This window comes from Leptosomus discolor, chromosome Z (genome assembly GCF_034619465.1).
Source record: "Leptosomus discolor isolate bLepDis1 chromosome Z, bLepDis1.hap2, whole genome shotgun sequence".
NCBI classification, from domain to species: Eukaryota; Metazoa; Chordata; class Aves; order Leptosomiformes; family Leptosomidae; genus Leptosomus; species Leptosomus discolor.
This window is the reverse complement of record NC_141419.1, coordinates 4,952,760-4,969,955: the sequence shown is the minus strand read 5'-3', so window position 1 is coordinate 4,969,955 and position 17,196 is coordinate 4,952,760. Positions and strand designations below refer to the sequence as shown.

At 50.9% G+C, this 17,196-nt stretch overlaps 1 protein-coding gene across 1 annotated transcript; it reads left to right on the top strand.

The window, feature by feature from the left end:
* The first annotated feature begins 977 nt into the window (after positions 1–977).
* On the top strand, positions 978–15,688 carry ELOA (elongin A). The gene is made up of 11 exons (XM_086479794.1): positions 978–1,064; positions 6,092–6,148; positions 6,771–6,889; positions 7,782–8,997; positions 10,318–10,432; positions 10,804–10,959; positions 11,394–11,491; positions 11,777–11,957; positions 12,603–12,714; positions 13,012–13,163; positions 13,751–15,688. Exons 1-11 carry the CDS (start codon positions 993–995, stop codon positions 13,810–13,812), a joined length of 2,340 nt encoding a protein of 779 aa, XP_086335920.1. The 5' UTR covers positions 978–992; the 3' UTR covers positions 13,813–15,688.
* Positions 15,689–17,196: the final 1,508 nt, after the last annotated feature.

Genomic DNA, 17,196 nt, shown 5'->3' with positions numbered 1-17,196 from the left:
CTAGGCGAGCCCTGGTTCTCCATGACTCACCTACAGGCTGGGTCTGCTCCTTACCTTGCTGTTCAGACCGGTTAGTCCAAGGGGAAGCTCTGACCAGCACAGGGGCCTGCGGGTTGAGAGACAGAGACCCTCAACTTTACCCACACAACATCCTCCTCCCTCCTCTCCCCTCCCAGCCAGCTGACTGCTCTTATCACTTCTACACTTACAGCAGGCTTTTGGGGTGATGTGAGGACAGCCGCCCTCAGCCGAGTCCCAAGAGACATGGAAAGGGCTGGATTCAGGTAGCGCCGCTCCAGCCAAGGGCATCGTTGCAGCCAGCACCAGGAGAAGGCGGTAAACCAAAGGCTGGGCATGATTACCTGGCCACTGCCAAGGGCAAGGCAATAAGGAGGCAGCCAAACGCCTGATTCCTTTCCAGAGGGGTTCACCAGGGAATTTGGGGATGAACGGGTGGGATATTGCCCTGCTGATGCCTTCCCTGTTCTCTTGAGTGAGCGAAGGGAATGGCAGTTCCGAGCCCCCGGCCTGAAGAGCCCCCGGCCTGCGGCCCCACTCCATTTGCCTGTGACAGGGAACAAATCTAAACACCGACTTCCCACTCGCTCCCAACAGCCGTGGTGGAGCCGTTGGCCATTGGGATACGACGGGAATAGTTATGAAGCGACGTTTGTCTGAGGAAACACTGTCCTGACCACGGTGGAGCCGGAGGTGGCACCACTGCCCCAGCGAGGGGTGACCATGGCGGCCGCGCTCCCCTCAGCAGCGCCCTGCCAGAACTCAAGATGGCGCTGCCCGCCGCCGCTGCCAGGCCCCAAGATGGCACCCGCCGAACTCTGCCCGCACCCGCCATGGCCGCCACCGGCCGGGGCAACGGCTGCGCTGCTTCCGTTTCCTGCCCGTAGCCAAGATGGCGGCAGCGGTGGGGAAACGCCGTGTGGCCAGCGGGCGGTGAAGCCGTTTCCGCCGTCGCGGCCTCTCCAGCAGTAAAAATGGCGGAGTCGGTGCTGGAAGTTGTGGGCAAGCTGCAGTCGCGGCTGGCGGGCAGCTCGGAGCCCAAGAAGGTGACGGGGGCGGCGACGCGGCCGGGGCTTCCTCTCCCCAGCGGGGGCGGCGTGGTGTGACCGGGGGTCGGGAGGGCCCGGGTCACCCCGCGGGGGGCACGGAGAGCGGGGCCGGGCCGGGCCTGCCCTCCGCTGGGCCCCCCCGCCCGAAGTTACCTGCCCGGCCGGGGCCGCGGGGCGAGGCGGGCGGCCCACCGCCTCCGAGCCGCGGCAGCGGGGCAGGCCCGGGGGTTTGTTCCCGGTGGGAGCCCCCCCCCCCCCGCGCTGGTGCCAGCCTGGGCCGGTCACGCAGGCCCCGGCTGCCCCGCGGGAGGCCCGCTGCGGCGTGCGGGGGTCCTTGTGTGGGGTCCCCCCGTGGCACGTCGGTGGGGTGCGGTTTGCGAGGCGAGCGGGCAACGGGAGAACTTGCCGGAAGAGTCTTGCCCTGGTGACGTGTTCATGGTGGAAGAGCCGCCGTGCCCAGCGTGAGCCCGGGCGGGAGGTGACAGGGAGGTGCAGCCCTGCCGTGGGACCGGGGACGGCCAGGACCATGGCGAGGCCACCGCGATCGCTGGGGAGTTGGGGTCAGGGCAAGAAGTTGCCGAGTTTTAACTCTGCCCCGGCGTGGGTTCCCGCTCTGGCCTCGGGGAAGTTGCTTGATGCTTCTCGCCCATCTCCATGGGAGAACGTGTCCGCTGCCAAAATCTGCTGCCCGCAGCAGCTGTCACGGAGCGGCTGCCGTCTGCGTGCTGCCCTGATCCCTGCTTGTGCTCTAGTCCGTTCGGTGACATTCGGCTGCGTCTGTTGCTGACAGCAACTCTCCTGCTGGGCCCCGGGGTTCTGAGCTGGTTTTTTTTTCAACTGAAATTTGGAATCAGAGTTGAGCTCAGGTGTGGGCCCACTGCACGCTGTTATCCCGTTCTCTAGGATGTCGGATTTTAAACGGGGAGCATCGGTTGTGGCTATTTACAGGTGTTTGGTTCGTGTTTTGCTTAATTCAGGTGAAAGAGGAGACAGTGAGAGCCGCGCAGCCGCTCTGCACTTGGTTAATTTTGTTTAACTGAGGCAAATGCCTGCAGAACCGCTTGCTTTCCAAGACCCCTGACCGCCCACAAAGAAGGATGGATACTGAAGTGCTCAAGTGCTGACTGACCCTTAGAAATGGAGGCCCCTGTAACCCAGCTCCAGCCTTGCTGGGGGTGAAGCGATGGGAGATCCTGGTTCCTTTTCTCACCCTCTCAGCCAAGTCCAGAGCAGGGTTTAACCAGTGGGGTCCCAAACGGAGCTGAGGGGCTGCTGAGGAGCCCATTCTGAGGGGCCTTGGGCTCCGTGGTGCCGAGAGCACGTGCAAGACTTGGAATATTGGCTCAGCACGCTGTGCACAGTTAGTGCTCCCGTGCCCTTGTCAGCTTGGGGCAATAACTACTTGTCTGCCTGTCTCGGGCACTGTAAGTCTTTGGGCGCTGTTTGCACAGGGTGACTCTTTCTCCAGTAACCTTGTGGTGTTAAGTCGTTTCTTTCCCTGTTGATCCTGTCCAGTTTTGCAGGGGGAAGGAGAGGCGGTGAGCGTTCGCAGGCTGTTACTAGCTACGTTAGTGACTTGAAACTTTCGCCCTTCTCCCAGCATGAGCTTTTTATTTCAACTATGTCCTCGGGAGTGTTACTGTTTCTAGGCTCGGATTTAGTTGCCATTGCATTGTCTTGATAGATTGTGTATCTCCTGAGCACCTTCCTATGTCAGAAAATGGCTTTTGGCTCTTCTGCTGTAACTGTTTCCACAACAGGTCGGCAGCAGCTACAACTTTACCCTGTCAGCAGGACAAACCCACGGCACCTCTGGGTGCTACCCACACGTTACGCTATTTCCAATCTTTGCTTTTCTTGCCTCATCCTTTTGAAATATTTTATCAGTAATGTGAAAAGAATAATGTTTGCCCAGTATTGTGTGCAACTCTGTATTGCCTTGCTGAAAGGTCTTCAGTATTAGTATTGCTTTTGGGTGAGAATTGGGCAGCTGGCACAGAACTGTATAAGCGAAACTTTGGACAATGCTGTAATGGCTTGGAAATGGTCCTTTTTTTGTTTGGTTGGTTGGGTGTTTTTTTTTTTTTTTCCCAGCAGAGAAGATACAAGCTCTGCTGCAAGACTGAGGGAAGAAAGAGAGTGGGGGAAACATGAATGACAGAGCATCTTCATGAAGGGGAAGAGGCCAGGCTGTGCTGTAGTAAATTTATATCAGTGCGCAGCGTTAGTGTTGTAATGGACTGGCTGACTTCTTTTAGAGAAAGAAAACTATCCACCCATGTTAAACAAAACTTTATTTGAGCTGCAATTAAGTGAAGTTTTTATGGTTTCTGTCTTGTGGCTGATTGACTGAAACTTTACCCTACGCTGGGGTGTTTTAGAAGAGCTTTCTCATGTATTTCATCTGGTGTCTGGCAAGACCCAAGCCTTGTGTTTTCTATCTTCTACCTGGTTGCCTTTTTCTCATAGGACTTGTAGGAGCTCAGTTATTTCTGAGATGAGCTGCCAGACTCGAGTCTGCTTGGCTGATTTCAGCTGAAGGCAGTGGCTGTACTCCCTTCAGGTTGTTTCCATAGGAAACACAGATTAGTGCAAGTTCTTAAGCCTCACTGCATCAGGGTTGCCTCACTTGATGCGTCCCATGCACGTGGACCTGTGGTCCGCAGAGGTTGCGAGGAAAGCGAGGTTTTGCTGTGCTGTATGAACACAGCTCCCAAATATATCCCTAACTCAGATATTGCCAGGCTGCGTGCTGCTTGGACGGTGTCAATAATTACAGATTTTGATATCTTGGGTTGTCAGAGAAGCGCAGGTAACAAACGTGTGGGTCCCCTGGTCTCAAACTACACGTTCCCTGGCTATACAAAATCCAGAGATGAGCTCCCTTGAGAATAGCGCTTTTCTTCTTGGAATTCGGCCCTGAAGGCAACAAATAACTAAAGAGCAAAAAGACCTATGGAAGATGCTAGAGTGGGGTGTATCTGGAAAATAACTGGAAGGCTTTAAGGATACCACGATGAGTTTTCTGTTGACTCTTAGTTTCCTGGTGGGATTGTAAGGTCTGGAACAACCTCTCTAGGACGGTAATCAGCTTACAGAGACGCTGTTGTTTTAATATTGTCCCGTTTTACTCTTTTTCTGTCTAGTACAAGATCCCTCCTTGTTCCTCTCCCTTCCTGCCCCCTTCCAAAGAGGGCCTTCGCACATGCTAGTCCAAACCCCTGCGTTACCGACAGCCTTCCCAGAGGGATCCCGACCCGGGAGCTGTGGCAGGCCTCGCTGCGGCAGTTTGAGGGGCGGCAGCAGAGGTGGGCTGTGTGTCTGCCTCTGCTGCTTCTGGTTTGATGGCTTTGATTGCCAGTGAGCTTTTGAGCAGCAGTGCTGACGGAGTAACAGCAGTGCTGAAAACTGAAGGGACATCTGGATTTTTTAGCTCAACTGTCGTCTTCCCTGCCCATCTCCCCCTACCCCAGCCATCAGCTGAGGCAGGTGATGGAGCATGTTGCCTGCCCCAGACTCTGTGAATCCTGGGGGATGGCACGTTACCCTGAGCTCAGAATTGCAGGGGCTTGAAGAGCCGGTTAGCTGTGGTTACAGCGCAGCTAGAACTGTTGTGTCCCGCTCAGCATCCCAGCTCAAGAGTGCTGAAACACCGTGTTACTGTTGGTATCAGTGTTTCACTCTTGCAATTCTAAAACAAACAAGAAACCCTAAACCTTTGGTCATGGCAGTGAAGTCCTAAATATAACGGGGATGGGACAGTGGTTTCTTGTGAACAGAAACTGTCCTGTGGTTCTGCTTAAGCCTTATCTCTCTGTTGAGATAAGGCTGATCTCTATATTCTCTCTGAAAGTAATAACACTCTTCAAATAGGTTAAAAGAACTCATTTCCTTCAAAAGGAAGGAAACCTCTAAACCTCTCTGATCCTTGCAGGGTGGAAGCAGGGATGATTGGAATAGCTTAGGCCAACAGTGCTGATTTGAGCATGAGCGCAGTGCTTTAAGAGAAGATCTGGATCAGGGACAGCCCTTTGTATGGCATATAGCGCAGCAGTGCTGAACAAAGCCTGGGTGGTATAGGGGCTATAATAATGGGAACGCTGACGAGGCTGGTCTGTGGCTATAGCTGAGCTGCAGGAAATAATGTGAGGGGCAGTGGTGTGCTGTCAGATGTGCGCTGCCATGTAATGGAACTAAAAAGTCGGTAGACATGGCGGTGAAGTGATGTCCCCAACCACCTGGGTGGCAGAGGTGCAAGTACGTCCCCTTTACCTGCAGCCCCTCGCTGAGGTGCAAGTCGGAGAGGGCTCCTCCTCCCTCCCTGGCCTGCAGGTGTATGCGCTGGCAGGGCCTCGCTTGGCAGCATGTGCATGGGGGAAAACATCATTTTTCACTGGTGTATGCTGAAGGGAAGGGAAGAGAGTGGGGCGAGAGGCAGTGGGTGTGGAAGGGATCAGTTGCTTTTTTAGCACAGGCTATAGCTGAGAGGAGAGGGGCTGTCAGCAGCACTGGCAGAGTGGAGGGTCTGCAGGGGAGGAGTGGGTTCCCTCTTAGATCTTCAAGAGTATCTAGAAATCTTCTTTCCCTCAGTGTCTAGCTTGCAAAACTTCAGAAAAGAATCTTAATATTTTTTTCCCCCCTTCCTCTCAACGGGTGATGCAATTCTCAGCACCACCTTCTGAGAGTCACAAGCTTCCAAGTCCTTTCTTCCACGTGCTGTGCAAGAGCTGTGTGTGTCTGTTCCTGATGCTTTAAGCCAAAGTTAAGCTGCAGTCCTGTGTGAAGAAATATTTGAGTGTGTTTTGGGATTATCAGATGGGCCCTCGTAACAAAGAGATGGTAATTGCTTTACAGTTGGCCCTCGTGTTCAGCTTCTCAGGAGCTTGATTTGGAGCAAGACAGCAGCTGTCTGCCACTTGGGTCTTTCCAACAGGCTCTCACACAGTGCAGCATTTTCTTCCTTTCTGATCGCAGTATGTAGTTGAGTGTGACAAGCCTGAACGCTTTTCCTCTTGTCTCTGCAGCTGCTGAAAAGTCTGAAGAGGCTGTCTGAGTTGCCCATCACAGTTGACATTCTTGTGGTAAGATCTGTGAAATCTCTCACACTTTCATCGTGTCTGTCAAGTCGCAGGATAACTGTTTGCCATGGAAATGTTTCTTTCCCTGCAACGGGGTGTGTTGCCTTGGCCACCTGCTACAGCCCGGTGTCCCAGGCGCGATTGCAGTGAGAGATTCCAGGCACGGGGAAGGAGCGTGTCAGAGCAAGTGTGAAGCCATGGAGGACAGTTTGTCGTCCTCAGTTCTTCCAAAAGCTTAACACTTGACTGGGAGATGAGAGTTGGAGCAGTTCCTAACGATAACTGTATTGGCATGAAATTAGGAAGTGCTAATCCTTAAAATTATTAGTGACTTCTGCCTTCAAACTTGCCAACAGTCATGGTAAATACTAACATGGTTTATTAATACAGATAATTAGTGTTTGACTAAGGTAAAGTTAAGTCGTCTCTGCTTTACAGAACTGTAGTATATGTCTGCTGAAAACACGATAGATGGGATATCTTTGCCGTTAGATCAAGGAAGTTTATTTCTACCTAGCAGCAATAGGTGGCGGGTTAACTTGATTCGCTTGGGGGGAAGTTTAGCAGAGGTGAGAATGCTGACTGTTTTGCTGAGATGAATTCACATCTTGGCTCTCTCATGAAGGAGACGGGTGTTGGGAAGACCGTGAACAGTTTACGGAAACACGAGCTTGTAGGAGACTTTGCGAAGAACCTCGTAGCCAGGTGGAAGAAGCTGGTGCCGGTGTCCCAGGAGGCAGACAGGTAAGTGAACCCGTTCGGTTATCTTCATCGATAAGCTTTGTTGTATCTTTGCAGTGGAGATTATAAACTTCTCTGACCAAAGAAACAAAGTGAAGGCTCTGGAAAAACTTGAAACACAAGCGTGCTAACTCTGCATGGGGTTTTTGCCTTGTTTTGGCATAAACCTCCTGCCTCTGCTAGCCACAGAACATTGGGTTGCTGACAGCTGCAGTTCTGCGTGAAAGTAGGGGCTGATTTTCAAGAACTTGCAGTTTGATGAAGAGATTAACAGTAGATGCCAGGAAAGTGCCCTTAATAAAGCAAGAGATACAATCTGCTTGCTTCCCGTTTTATGATGCTGAAGAGAGGAAATTCTAGGCCCAAGTAAAGGAAGTGGCTTGCTTTGAAAGAAGCCTTTTATGTGCAAAAATCCTATGGAAACTGAAAGTTAATGCTAGCAAGCATGTTGCAGTAACAAAGCTGTGTTGAACCCAGAATGAGATTATTCAGATGTGGGTGACAGACCCAGTTACTCATGATAATTTCAATGGCTGGGGTATCCCTGCGTGCTGAACTGGTGAACTGGGGGACATGGTTCTCGTAGGCACCACACAGCCAGGAGCGTGTAGGCATGGAGAAGTCTCCATATGAGTCTGGCCTCCGCTTCCCAGTGAACTGTGAAGTCTCTAGTCCTGGTAAAGATGCTTAATCAATTCCTGCACTAGAGATGCAGTTTCAAATCCCTGAACATTGCTGTGCCTGAGAGAATTCTGGTATTCTTACCACAAAACTACCAAAGGTAACCTTAGTCTTCTGTAAGAGAGGTTCCCATCCACGTGGTCTACGGGGAGTGGGTCTTTTAATTCATATTGGGAAGTTTTAATCTAACTATTTTGTTTTCTCATCCCTTCAGAAATAACCTAGATTCTGAAGACCGTGAGTATGAGAGGAGCAGCTCAAGCAAAAGACATCAAGAACCCTCGCTCAGAGAGGATGAGGAACCTGATGAGGAGTATTCAGAACCCTTCCAGCCATCTTGCAGCCAGTCCTATAGCCCAGATCATAGGGAAAAGAAGTCCAAAAGGTATCCTAGGCCTGAGAGAGCCCATGAGACTTATGGCTGTAGCAGCCACGAAGGGAAGGGTTGGGGCAGATCTTCCCCAGTGCTCTCTTCAGATCAGGAGTACTCGGACTATGGACAAGCTGCGTCACCTGAGCCAAGCGAGAGCCCTCAGGATATGTACGCAGACCCTTACGCCTCTGAGGAGCAGGAAGAACCGACAGTATGTCATCGGAAAGCCAGTAAAGGCCCCAGCTTTCAGGAGAAGCTGGGGGGAGGCCGGGAGAGAAACCTTGGTGAGTTCTATGACAAAGGGAACATGAGTCGAAGCAAAGAGCACAACTCTTCTCACAAGAAGCAGCGACTTGATGGCAGAGGGGAGGAGAGGACCGCTGCCTTCAGCCCAGAAAGATCGCACAAGACCTCTTTTAAAGAGCAACTCCGAGAAGCCCCCACAGCAGGGGGCAGCAAGGAGAAGCAGAGGATGTCAGATGGCACCAAGAAGGAGAAGAACCGAGAAAGCGGCACCTCCAGAAAGGAGAAGTTGCACACGTTGCCACAGTTGGAAGAGTCTTTGGACAACCATGTTAAGAAGCAAAAACATCGGGACTCTGAAAAAAGCAAATTGGAAAAGCCCAAGCTGAGCCTGGAGACCTCTAACACAGAGCGGGAGAAACGGAAAGCTGAGAGTGACTCGTCAAACAGGATTAAAGAGAAGGGGATTTCTGCGAGCCTAAAGTCTTCAGAGGGGAAGCGCAAAGTCTCTGACGTGGACAAAAAATCGATGGGCTTTTCCTCAAATTTTGGGGAGGGGGAAGCGGAGGATGAATTTGAACAACCTACAATGTCCTTTGAGTCATACCTCAGCTATGACCAGCCCCAGAAAAAGAAAAAGAAAGCAGTCAAACCCTCTGTGTCAGCTGGGGAGAAAGACCAAGGGCACAGCAAACAGAATGGATCCAAAGCCAGTACCAACAGCTCAAGCTCGAGTCGGAAAAGTCCAAGCCACAAGCGAACAAGTGAGAAAAAGGCAGAGAAGAAACTACCAGAGCCTCCTAAACCAAAGAGGGTAAGGTTTTGAAGGATCTGAACGTGAACAAAGAAAATGGGATCAGCTGCGCTCGGTCCTCTGCCATCTGGGCTGTTAGTTTTCCCCTTGGAGGTGGTGGCCTGTGTTCTGCATCAGGGTGTGCTTGCCGTGTCTCGTTGGTGTCTAGGTCTGTGGCCCCTGGTTCCTGCTGGGAGACACTGTGTGTTTCACATGCCCTATGCTGCAGGCATTGCTTCGTGCTGTTAGAACGGAACTCTGCTGGAGAAGTGGGTGAAGAGGGAGGGGAAAAAAGAAATGCAATAGGCAAAAGCTTTTTTTATTCCAAAATGGGGAGGGTCAAAGAGAGCACCTTCAGCTAGATACCCCTGTGAAAGCATGTTGGACACAATACACTCGTTAAGCACGTAGAATACCTTTAGATGTGAGTCAGCTTTGGATCCGGTCTAATATACTGTGCATCTCCACCTGCTAGCACGGTTCACATGTCTCTCCTCTCAAGTATCTATGCTTCTCTAAAATGGAGCTTTTTAAAAATCGATACTGCTAGTTAACAGTTTTGTTAACTAAATCTGTTGGTCTCCGGAAGTGGGGGAGAAATGGGAGAACTGGTGTTACAAGGCAGCTTATTGTAGAAGACAGACCTTCTTTTGTGAAAGCTTGAAAAATGAGCAATATTTCTGTATATACTCATTGCCACATGGGTGCCAGGATTTTGTATATAAATAGGGACTAACGTGTAAAACCTTTACTGCTTGATCTTTTTACTCAACTTTGAAACACTCTGCTCTTCAAAAAATGTTTTTATAATCTTAGCAGCATTTTAAAATCCCGCTTTGCCATTCATTCTAGTAAGTGCCTCATATCAAAGTTTTAGGTTTCCCTCAGTTTGTGAGGTTCCACTCTCCTCCATCACTGCGGAGTTTTTTCAGGCTGTGGGGAGGAGAAGAGACAGAACGGGTAAATGAGTCTTTGCGATCAAGGAAATGTTTCTGACAGCTTTCTCTTCTGTTTTTTTTCTCTAGTTCTTTGCATTGTTAATCTGACTTGTGTTCTCACCAGAGGCCTTCAGCACTGAACCTCGTAGGTTAAAGATGTGGATGGCTCTTACTGGAGGGCGCTGAGTGATTCAGATCCCAAATTTTGGGTTCTTTGTGTTGGCAGCCTAGACAGAGCCACGGTAAAGTGGTAGAAGTGCAACCTCCCCCTGAGGCTATTTCCTGGTGCAAGCTGATCAGCATTGAGTGGCTTATTCAAATATTAACCAAAATGCCGTTCAGTGCAGGATGTAACATTCTCCTGTGTTCTTGGCTTACTTGCATGTACATCCTCTCCTTCCAGATACTTTTAGATGTGGTACCAACGTTACCGGACATCCCACTGCCACCCATCCAGGCCAACTACCGCCCTCTTCCTTCTATAGAGTCCATTACCTGCTCCCAGACAAAAAGGAAAGGTACGTTGGGCAGGAAAATAAATTTGAAATGGGCTCCAGGCACTGTTTGTTGGAAGGAGTGGATGCTGGCTGGGTTCAAGTCTTCCTGTTGTGGTCTGGTGTCCTGTTTCTGATGCCCAGAGCCTAGGTTTCTGAAAAAGGTAGCTGCTTTCCCACGTGCTCTCACAGAAATGAGGAATATCCTTTGCTGACCCTTCTTGAGACTTGGGCTTTGGACTTGCCCTTCCTGAACTAGGTTGCAGGTCTCTAAGAGAAGACTTGGCCCTTTAGGTTGCTTCTGTGTGACTCCAGTTTATGTCTCCTGGGCTATTCATCAGGGTGGGCTCTTCTTTTCTCTGCTCCCTTCTTACTCCAAGTCTTTCTCTTTACAGCAGTGTCCTCGCCAGTTGAAGAGAGCGAAGCAGGTTTTACAGGCCGCCGGTTGAATTCGAAGATGCAAGTGTATTCAGGCTCTAAAACTGCCTACCTCCCCAAGATGATGTCTCTGTATCAGCAATGTATCAGAGTCCTCAGTAACAACATTGACTGTAAGTACCTTTCCTCATCTGTCTTAAAGTTGTGTGGCTGTGCAGGTGTACTGAAATCTTGGAAACTTGTTTGTATATATCCCAGCAGCATCTGGCTTGGAGCATGTGAACAGTTGTCCCTTGTCACAAGGCAGATCTTGCTGAAAGTGTTAGTGCTGCAGGAATCAGCACCCAGCGTGCTTTCAGGGAGTGCTAAAGCACTGGAAATAGTGGTAAACAGAGCCTTGCACAGGCACTGCTTAACTTGCAGATACTGGTGTATGGTGACCCATTATCACAGAGCTATTGCACCTACGGTTCCTTTCTCCTTTCCCTTGTATTGTGTAGTGTTGTGCAGCGCTGCAGGTTTTTTCCGCTGCATCTCAAGGTGTCAAGACCTTTCCTTGGCAGGGAAGGAGCAGGATAAATAATCTGTGCTTCATGCTTCTCTCTAGCAATCTACGAAGTGGGTGGTGTCCCTTTCTCAGTGCTGGAGCCAGTATTGGAGAGATGCACCCCCGAGCAGCTGTATCGCATTGAGGAATGTAATCATGTGAGTGCCTTGGCCTGGGGAAGGGATGGTGACACGTGAGAGTGATGTTCTGTCCTCAACTGCAATAGCAGAATAGCAAAGAACAACACTCTTTTTTAAAAAAGAGGTGGCTTTTGCTAGTTCTGAGTTCCTGGCTTTGCCATCTGCCCATCTCTTGCTGCAAGTTGGCCCCTAAGCTGTCTTGTCCTCTGTGGCATTCCAGTGACACTGGCACTAGCTGGTGCTGAGGGAGAGGGGATGGAAGGTGTCAGGAGGGATCCCAGCTTACGTGTGGGTTTGCTTCAGGTCCTCATTGAGGATACGGATCAGCTGTGGCACAATCACTGTCTCCGGGACTTCAAGAACGAGAAGCCGGAAGAGTTTGAGTCCTGGCGGGAGATGTACCTTCGACTTCACGACGCACGAGAGCAGCGGCTGCTCATGTTGGCACGGAACATCGGCTCAGCTCATGCCAACAAACCCAAAGGTAAAGTAGGGGCTGAATGATCAGAGAGGGGTCTGGGAATGCTGCCTAGGGGATGTCTTTGTGTGGGGAAGGTCTTTTGGAATGACTGGTGGAAATGTGGTCCGATTTAGGAGTTGCTTAGCTCTCTCTTCTTTATGTGGTGGCCTTTGCTTAATGGCTTAGCAGGCTCTCAACTTCATCCATAGTGGTGTTGATGCAGACTTAGAGAGAGCAACATTTTGCAGCAAGAATATGTAGGGCTGCAGAGGCACCTGCTGTTCTAGAGGGGCTTCTCCATGCTGGGGTTGAAGAACACTGGGCTGGGGGGGGGGCATTACTGCTCTTTTCGTGAACATAATGAGAGCTACTGACCTGATCGGTCTGACTTCTCACAGCCCATGTTGTGCCTGCAAGAGGTTCAGACCTTAGGGAGGAGGCTATCACCTGAGCTTTGGAGTGGATGGACTGGGGAGCGGTGGCTGGAGCTTGCTGTAATAAGACATGGTTTAGTGGTGGGCTTGGTAGTGTTAGGATAATGGTTGGACCTGATGATCTTAGAGGCCTTTTCCAGCCAAAATGATTCTATGAGTCTATGAAGACAAGCACTGCTGAGCCTCCTTTATAATAAGCTGGATCTAAGCAATGGTTCCCTCTGGCCTCCTACAGGTCGAGTGGCCAAAATGGCGTTTGTGAACTCTGCAGCGAAGCCCCCTCGCGACGTACGAAGGAGACAAGAGAAGTTCGGAACTGGAGGACCTCTTCTGCCAGAGAAGACCAAGTGAGTGTTTCTCAGTAGCACTTGCTGTGCAGGGCCTCGTTTCCTGTGGGCACCTGCCAGCTTCCCCCTGAAGCTCTGTGTCCTGGCAGGAAAACATACTGTGTGTCTGGGAGGTCCTTTTGCAGTGAAACTTGTAACTGTAACGGCCTCTTCTTGCTGGGAAGTGTGGAGATCCTGGTCGTGGTGGGTTCCCTGGGCTATCAGCCATGCTGCTGTTAACAAACGTGGCTTGTGTCTGAAGAATCGCATCAAACCACAGTGACTCCTTTACTGAAACGTCTGTCGTGTCTGTTTCAGAATAAAACCAGTCCTGTACACATCTAGCAAAAGCCACGCTCGTGTGAGTGAGGAGCAGTCCTATGATGGGCCCAGCACCAGCAGTGCCCATTCTGTCCCATCTTCAGGTAGCACCTTCTCCTCCTATGACCCCAGGAAACCACCAGTGAAGAGTAAGTACAAACCTCAGAACATCCCTGTGGTCTCCTAGAGCTCCTCCTTTACAAACGCACAAAACTGCTGCTTCTGCTGTAAGAGAAATCCAGGCTGTGCAGGAGGGTTGATGTTGGTGGCCTCTCTCCCTAAGGAGAGGATGATCAAGTCTGTTCAAACTTCTTGCACAAGAAAAAGCACAGGGAAACATCAGACTTGCCTGCCTGCTCAGCGCTGACTGTATCAGCCTGTCCTAATGGTAGCAGCGAGGCAGAAACCCTGCCTTTCCTCTCCTGCTGTCCTTCTGTGTCTGTCCAGCTGTTTGGAACAATGAAGTTGTAGTGCAGCTGTCTTGGGAAGGAAGCAGGAAGAGTTTAACTAGAGATCTCTGCTCTTGCAGTGCAGAGAGTGCTCTCCTGAGACTACGTTAGGCCATGATCAGAGAGCACCCCCTTACACCTGCCTTGCATCTGCTTTACCAGGGCTGCAGCTTTGAGTTGCTCTCTGCTGTCCTAGTCTGTGTCTGCTGCTTTAATGCTTGGGGTTTTTTGGTTGATTGGTTTGATGATTTGTGTTTGTTTTTTTTTTTTTTCTTTCTGTGTTGCAGAAATTGCACCCATGATGGCAAAGACTATCAAAGCTTTCAAAAACAGGTTCTCTCGGAGATAAGTTTGCTGTGCAGATCTGGGACTTTCCTTCTCGTGGGAGAGTGGCACTGAAGGGGGAGAAGGTACCCAAACAGCCCTTTTCTTTGAACTCTTTGGAGGCTGCAGCTGCTGGGAGAAGCTTTGATCTGCACAAGACAACAGCACAGTATTTTATCTTTTATTCTGGTCCCTTTCTCAGTGTCAAGCCCCCCTCTTTTCCCCCTGCCCTTAACATCTTGTTTCTGGCCTTGTCATCCGTCAAAAGAAGGGTGTACAGAATCTCCCGACACAAGAAAATGTGAAGTCTTGGCACCTGCTGAGAGTGGAAAATCCAGAGACTATTTACTATTTAACCTCTTAATAAATTATAAAATGGTTTTAATTAATATTTTGCCCCTCTGTCCCGCTGGTATTATTTATGTTGCTCCCAGTAGTCTCCCCCCTTCCAATCCAGTACAAGGGCCAGCTTCTCTGTGACTTGAGCTGGCAGGAATCCATCTGTCTGAGTAGACACTGGGTGTCACAGGAGTCTTTCCTGGTGATCTGGTACCTGCTGGGCCCAAAGTCCCACCTGGACTCTCTGGGACAGGTAGGACTGGTGGCCCATCTGCTCGTTGATCCTTTGGCAAGTGCATTGAGTCCTGAGGCTTTGCTCTCTACTTGTGTATGTTAATAAAATCTTAGCTCTTGACCTTCTCTCTGCTGTTACTGTAGATCTTGTACAGATGCTTATGTTGTTGTGCAGGGATGCCAAGAGCCATTAGGGACTTTTTCTCTGCTGCTGTTGTCTTCTGCTGGCTACTGGGAATAAAACTATGAGGGGTTTGTGGAGAAACTTTACTGTGCACCAAGTCAGATTTTAACCTTTTTGTTTGTTTGTTTTGGAGAGAGCTAGGGGACTTTGTCTGCCTCTGGAACTGAAAACAGTTTTTAAGTATCAGTGAAGGCATTGGTTTGCCTCTTTTAGTGTAAAGAAGGAATACTTTTATCTTGTTTTCTGTGTGGAATTGGGAAGGATTTATTTCCAGTTTGGAAGCTGGTGCTTAAGTCCTGTCTCTTGCCTGTATGTTTTGCTCTGCCTCCTCTTTGGAAAAAGCAAGGATTTTAGTCTTTGAACCTGAAACCGCTTGACTGGGGTCGGAGGGAAGTGAATAATGGAATTTGGTTTGGTTTTAATGCGTGCATACTTCATAGCAGGAGTTGAAAAAGCTCAGTTGTACTTGGTGCCTGAGGAACTGGGGCTCTGGAAGGAAAAGGTGTGCAATGTGACCTGGCGGACCCGGGGGCTGGTGGAAGGGTGAGGAAGCGCCCTGGAGCACAGCTCCTCTGGGGAGTTCGGGAGCCCGAGTGCTGCGTGAGGTGCGTGATTTCAGGTAGTGTTGCCGAGGCCGCAGGAGAGAGCAGGGAGCTGGCCACGGCTGGGCACTCGCTGTGAAACGTGAAGCCTTACTGTAGGGAGCGTTTCTGCTTGTGGCTGACATCTGCCTCGCAAGCGAACTTCCCCAGAGGTGATGCAAGCAGGGGCTGGAGGTGGTGAGACCCAGGTCATGTGGCGAGGGACCCAGCTTCTCTGTTAGGGCTCGGAGGTCTGACTGGATCGGAAAGGGGAGAGATTCTCCTGTTCCAAGCCATATTTGCTGCCCTAGGACTTTGCTGTCTAGGTGGAATAGGTGCTGGTAGTGGATGCTGTTGTTTGTGGCAGGTCTTGAGAGGCTCTGCTGCTGGCTTTCTGTGGCTGCCAAATCCCGAACCGGTGGAGTTGTCTGTGTGCACTGACCGGAGGGGGAAACCTTGCTGTGAAGAGTAGTCCTCCCTGGAGGGCTCTAGAAAAATCCCTGTGTGTTTCTGGTTCCTGCTTGTTTCTTTCTTTCATTCTTTTTCTCCCTTTTTTTTTTCTTTTCTTTCTTTCTTTCTTGCAAACCATTCTGAATGCTCGTCTCTTGTTTATTTAGTCTGTTCTTTCCTTATTTTGAAGGTCTTGGAAAAATGTTCTCAGACTCTCATGTGCTGTAAGTTTGTTACAGTCCCAGATGCTTTAATGTTACCGTGCAGCATTTCAGTGTGTGTTGTGCTGTAAAATAATGGCTCCTTATTCTTGCATTTTTGCTGTATTTAATTTTGCTGTATTTTTAATTAGATAACAATATACTATCTTCAGCTGACCGTTGTGCTACCATTTATTTCTCCTCTGTACTTGGGGTAGGGGCAGAGGGGAGGGAAGGGAAGTCTGGCATTGTGTGGAGCCTTGAGCAAAGGATCTGGGCGAGGCCTGAGAACAAGCTTGGGCAGTGCTAAACTGCTGCTTAATTAATACCACAGCTGGATACTTGGCTGTGGGTATTGCCCAGAGCATTGCTGTTACGGGGTGATGCACCTTCCCTCTCCGAGCAGCCTCTTTGCTCTAGGCTTTGCCAATGTGTCTGTTTTAGCTTAGCTGGATTGCAGGAGCAGGATACAGAGAGGATCAGATGGGACCCTGTGTCTGAATTGACACTGCTCTGTGCTGAGCGGGTCCTGCTGGGACCGATGCCAACCACTCTCCCTTCCCTCCCCTTCCTGGTGCTCAGACACTAAAACCGTGCAGACAGAAGAGGTGGGCACCAGTAGGAGGGTTCCTTCCATGAGAAGCAACCTGAGCAAAGTCTAGGGTAAAAGTCCTTGCTCCGCTCCCAGTCTCGCGGTGCCCGGGGTGTTACTGGTGTCATTTTTCTGTGCTACACTACAGATAAAGGAACGGAGCGGAGCTGCCGCTTCCCCCTTTGCCACCCCGCTTGTGGGATGGGTAACATGGGCAGGAGGGGGAGTGACCTTGACTTGCATTTGTATTTTGGTCCCCAACTGTGTATATACGATTTTCTATGTTCCTTTTTTTGTGGTAATGGAGAGGAATATTTTAATTAGATAAGATATATGAAAAGAGGAAAAATCATGTCTCAATAAAAGCCAAACACTGGACTGTCTCTGCTTGTTCTTTTCTGACTCTCAGCAATAAACACCCAATACGCCATTAGCAAAACTCGATCTCTGCGGCCCCGGGGAGGCTTCTGCTCGGTTACCGCACCGCGGGGGGTGTTCCCCCTCCCGCCTAAACCCCCGGAGCTGCTGGAAAGCACCTTTGCCCTTCCCTCCGCGGCTGCCGCTGCCGGCACAGCCTGGCCTTCCCCGGGGACCCTCCAAGGCCAGGCCGGGGCTGAGCCTTCCTCGCCCCCCCCCCCCCGCCTTCCCCCGGGGCTGAGGCCCCCCCCCGCCCCCTTCCCCGGGACGAACCCCTCGCCCCTGCTCGCTCCACCGGGGGCCGAGCACGTGCAGCGCCGAGCACCGCCCCCTGGCGCGCGGGGTGGTGGGCGGGGCGCCGCCGCCAGGGCGCGGTGGGCGGGGGGCGGCGGCAGTGCGCAGGCGCGGCGGG

Coding starts and splice junctions, on each gene's coding strand:
- ELOA (XM_086479794.1), top strand. CDS start 993: ATGGCGGAGTCGGTGCTGGAAGTTGTGGGCAAGCTGCAGTCGCGGCTG. Junction 6,149..6,770: donor TCACAGTTGACATTCTTGTG/GTAAGATCTGTG, acceptor TCTCTCATGAAG/GAGACGGGTGTTGGGAAGAC. Junction 13,164..13,750: donor CAGGAAACCACCAGTGAAGA/GTAAGTACAAAC, acceptor TCTGTGTTGCAG/AAATTGCACCCATGATGGCA.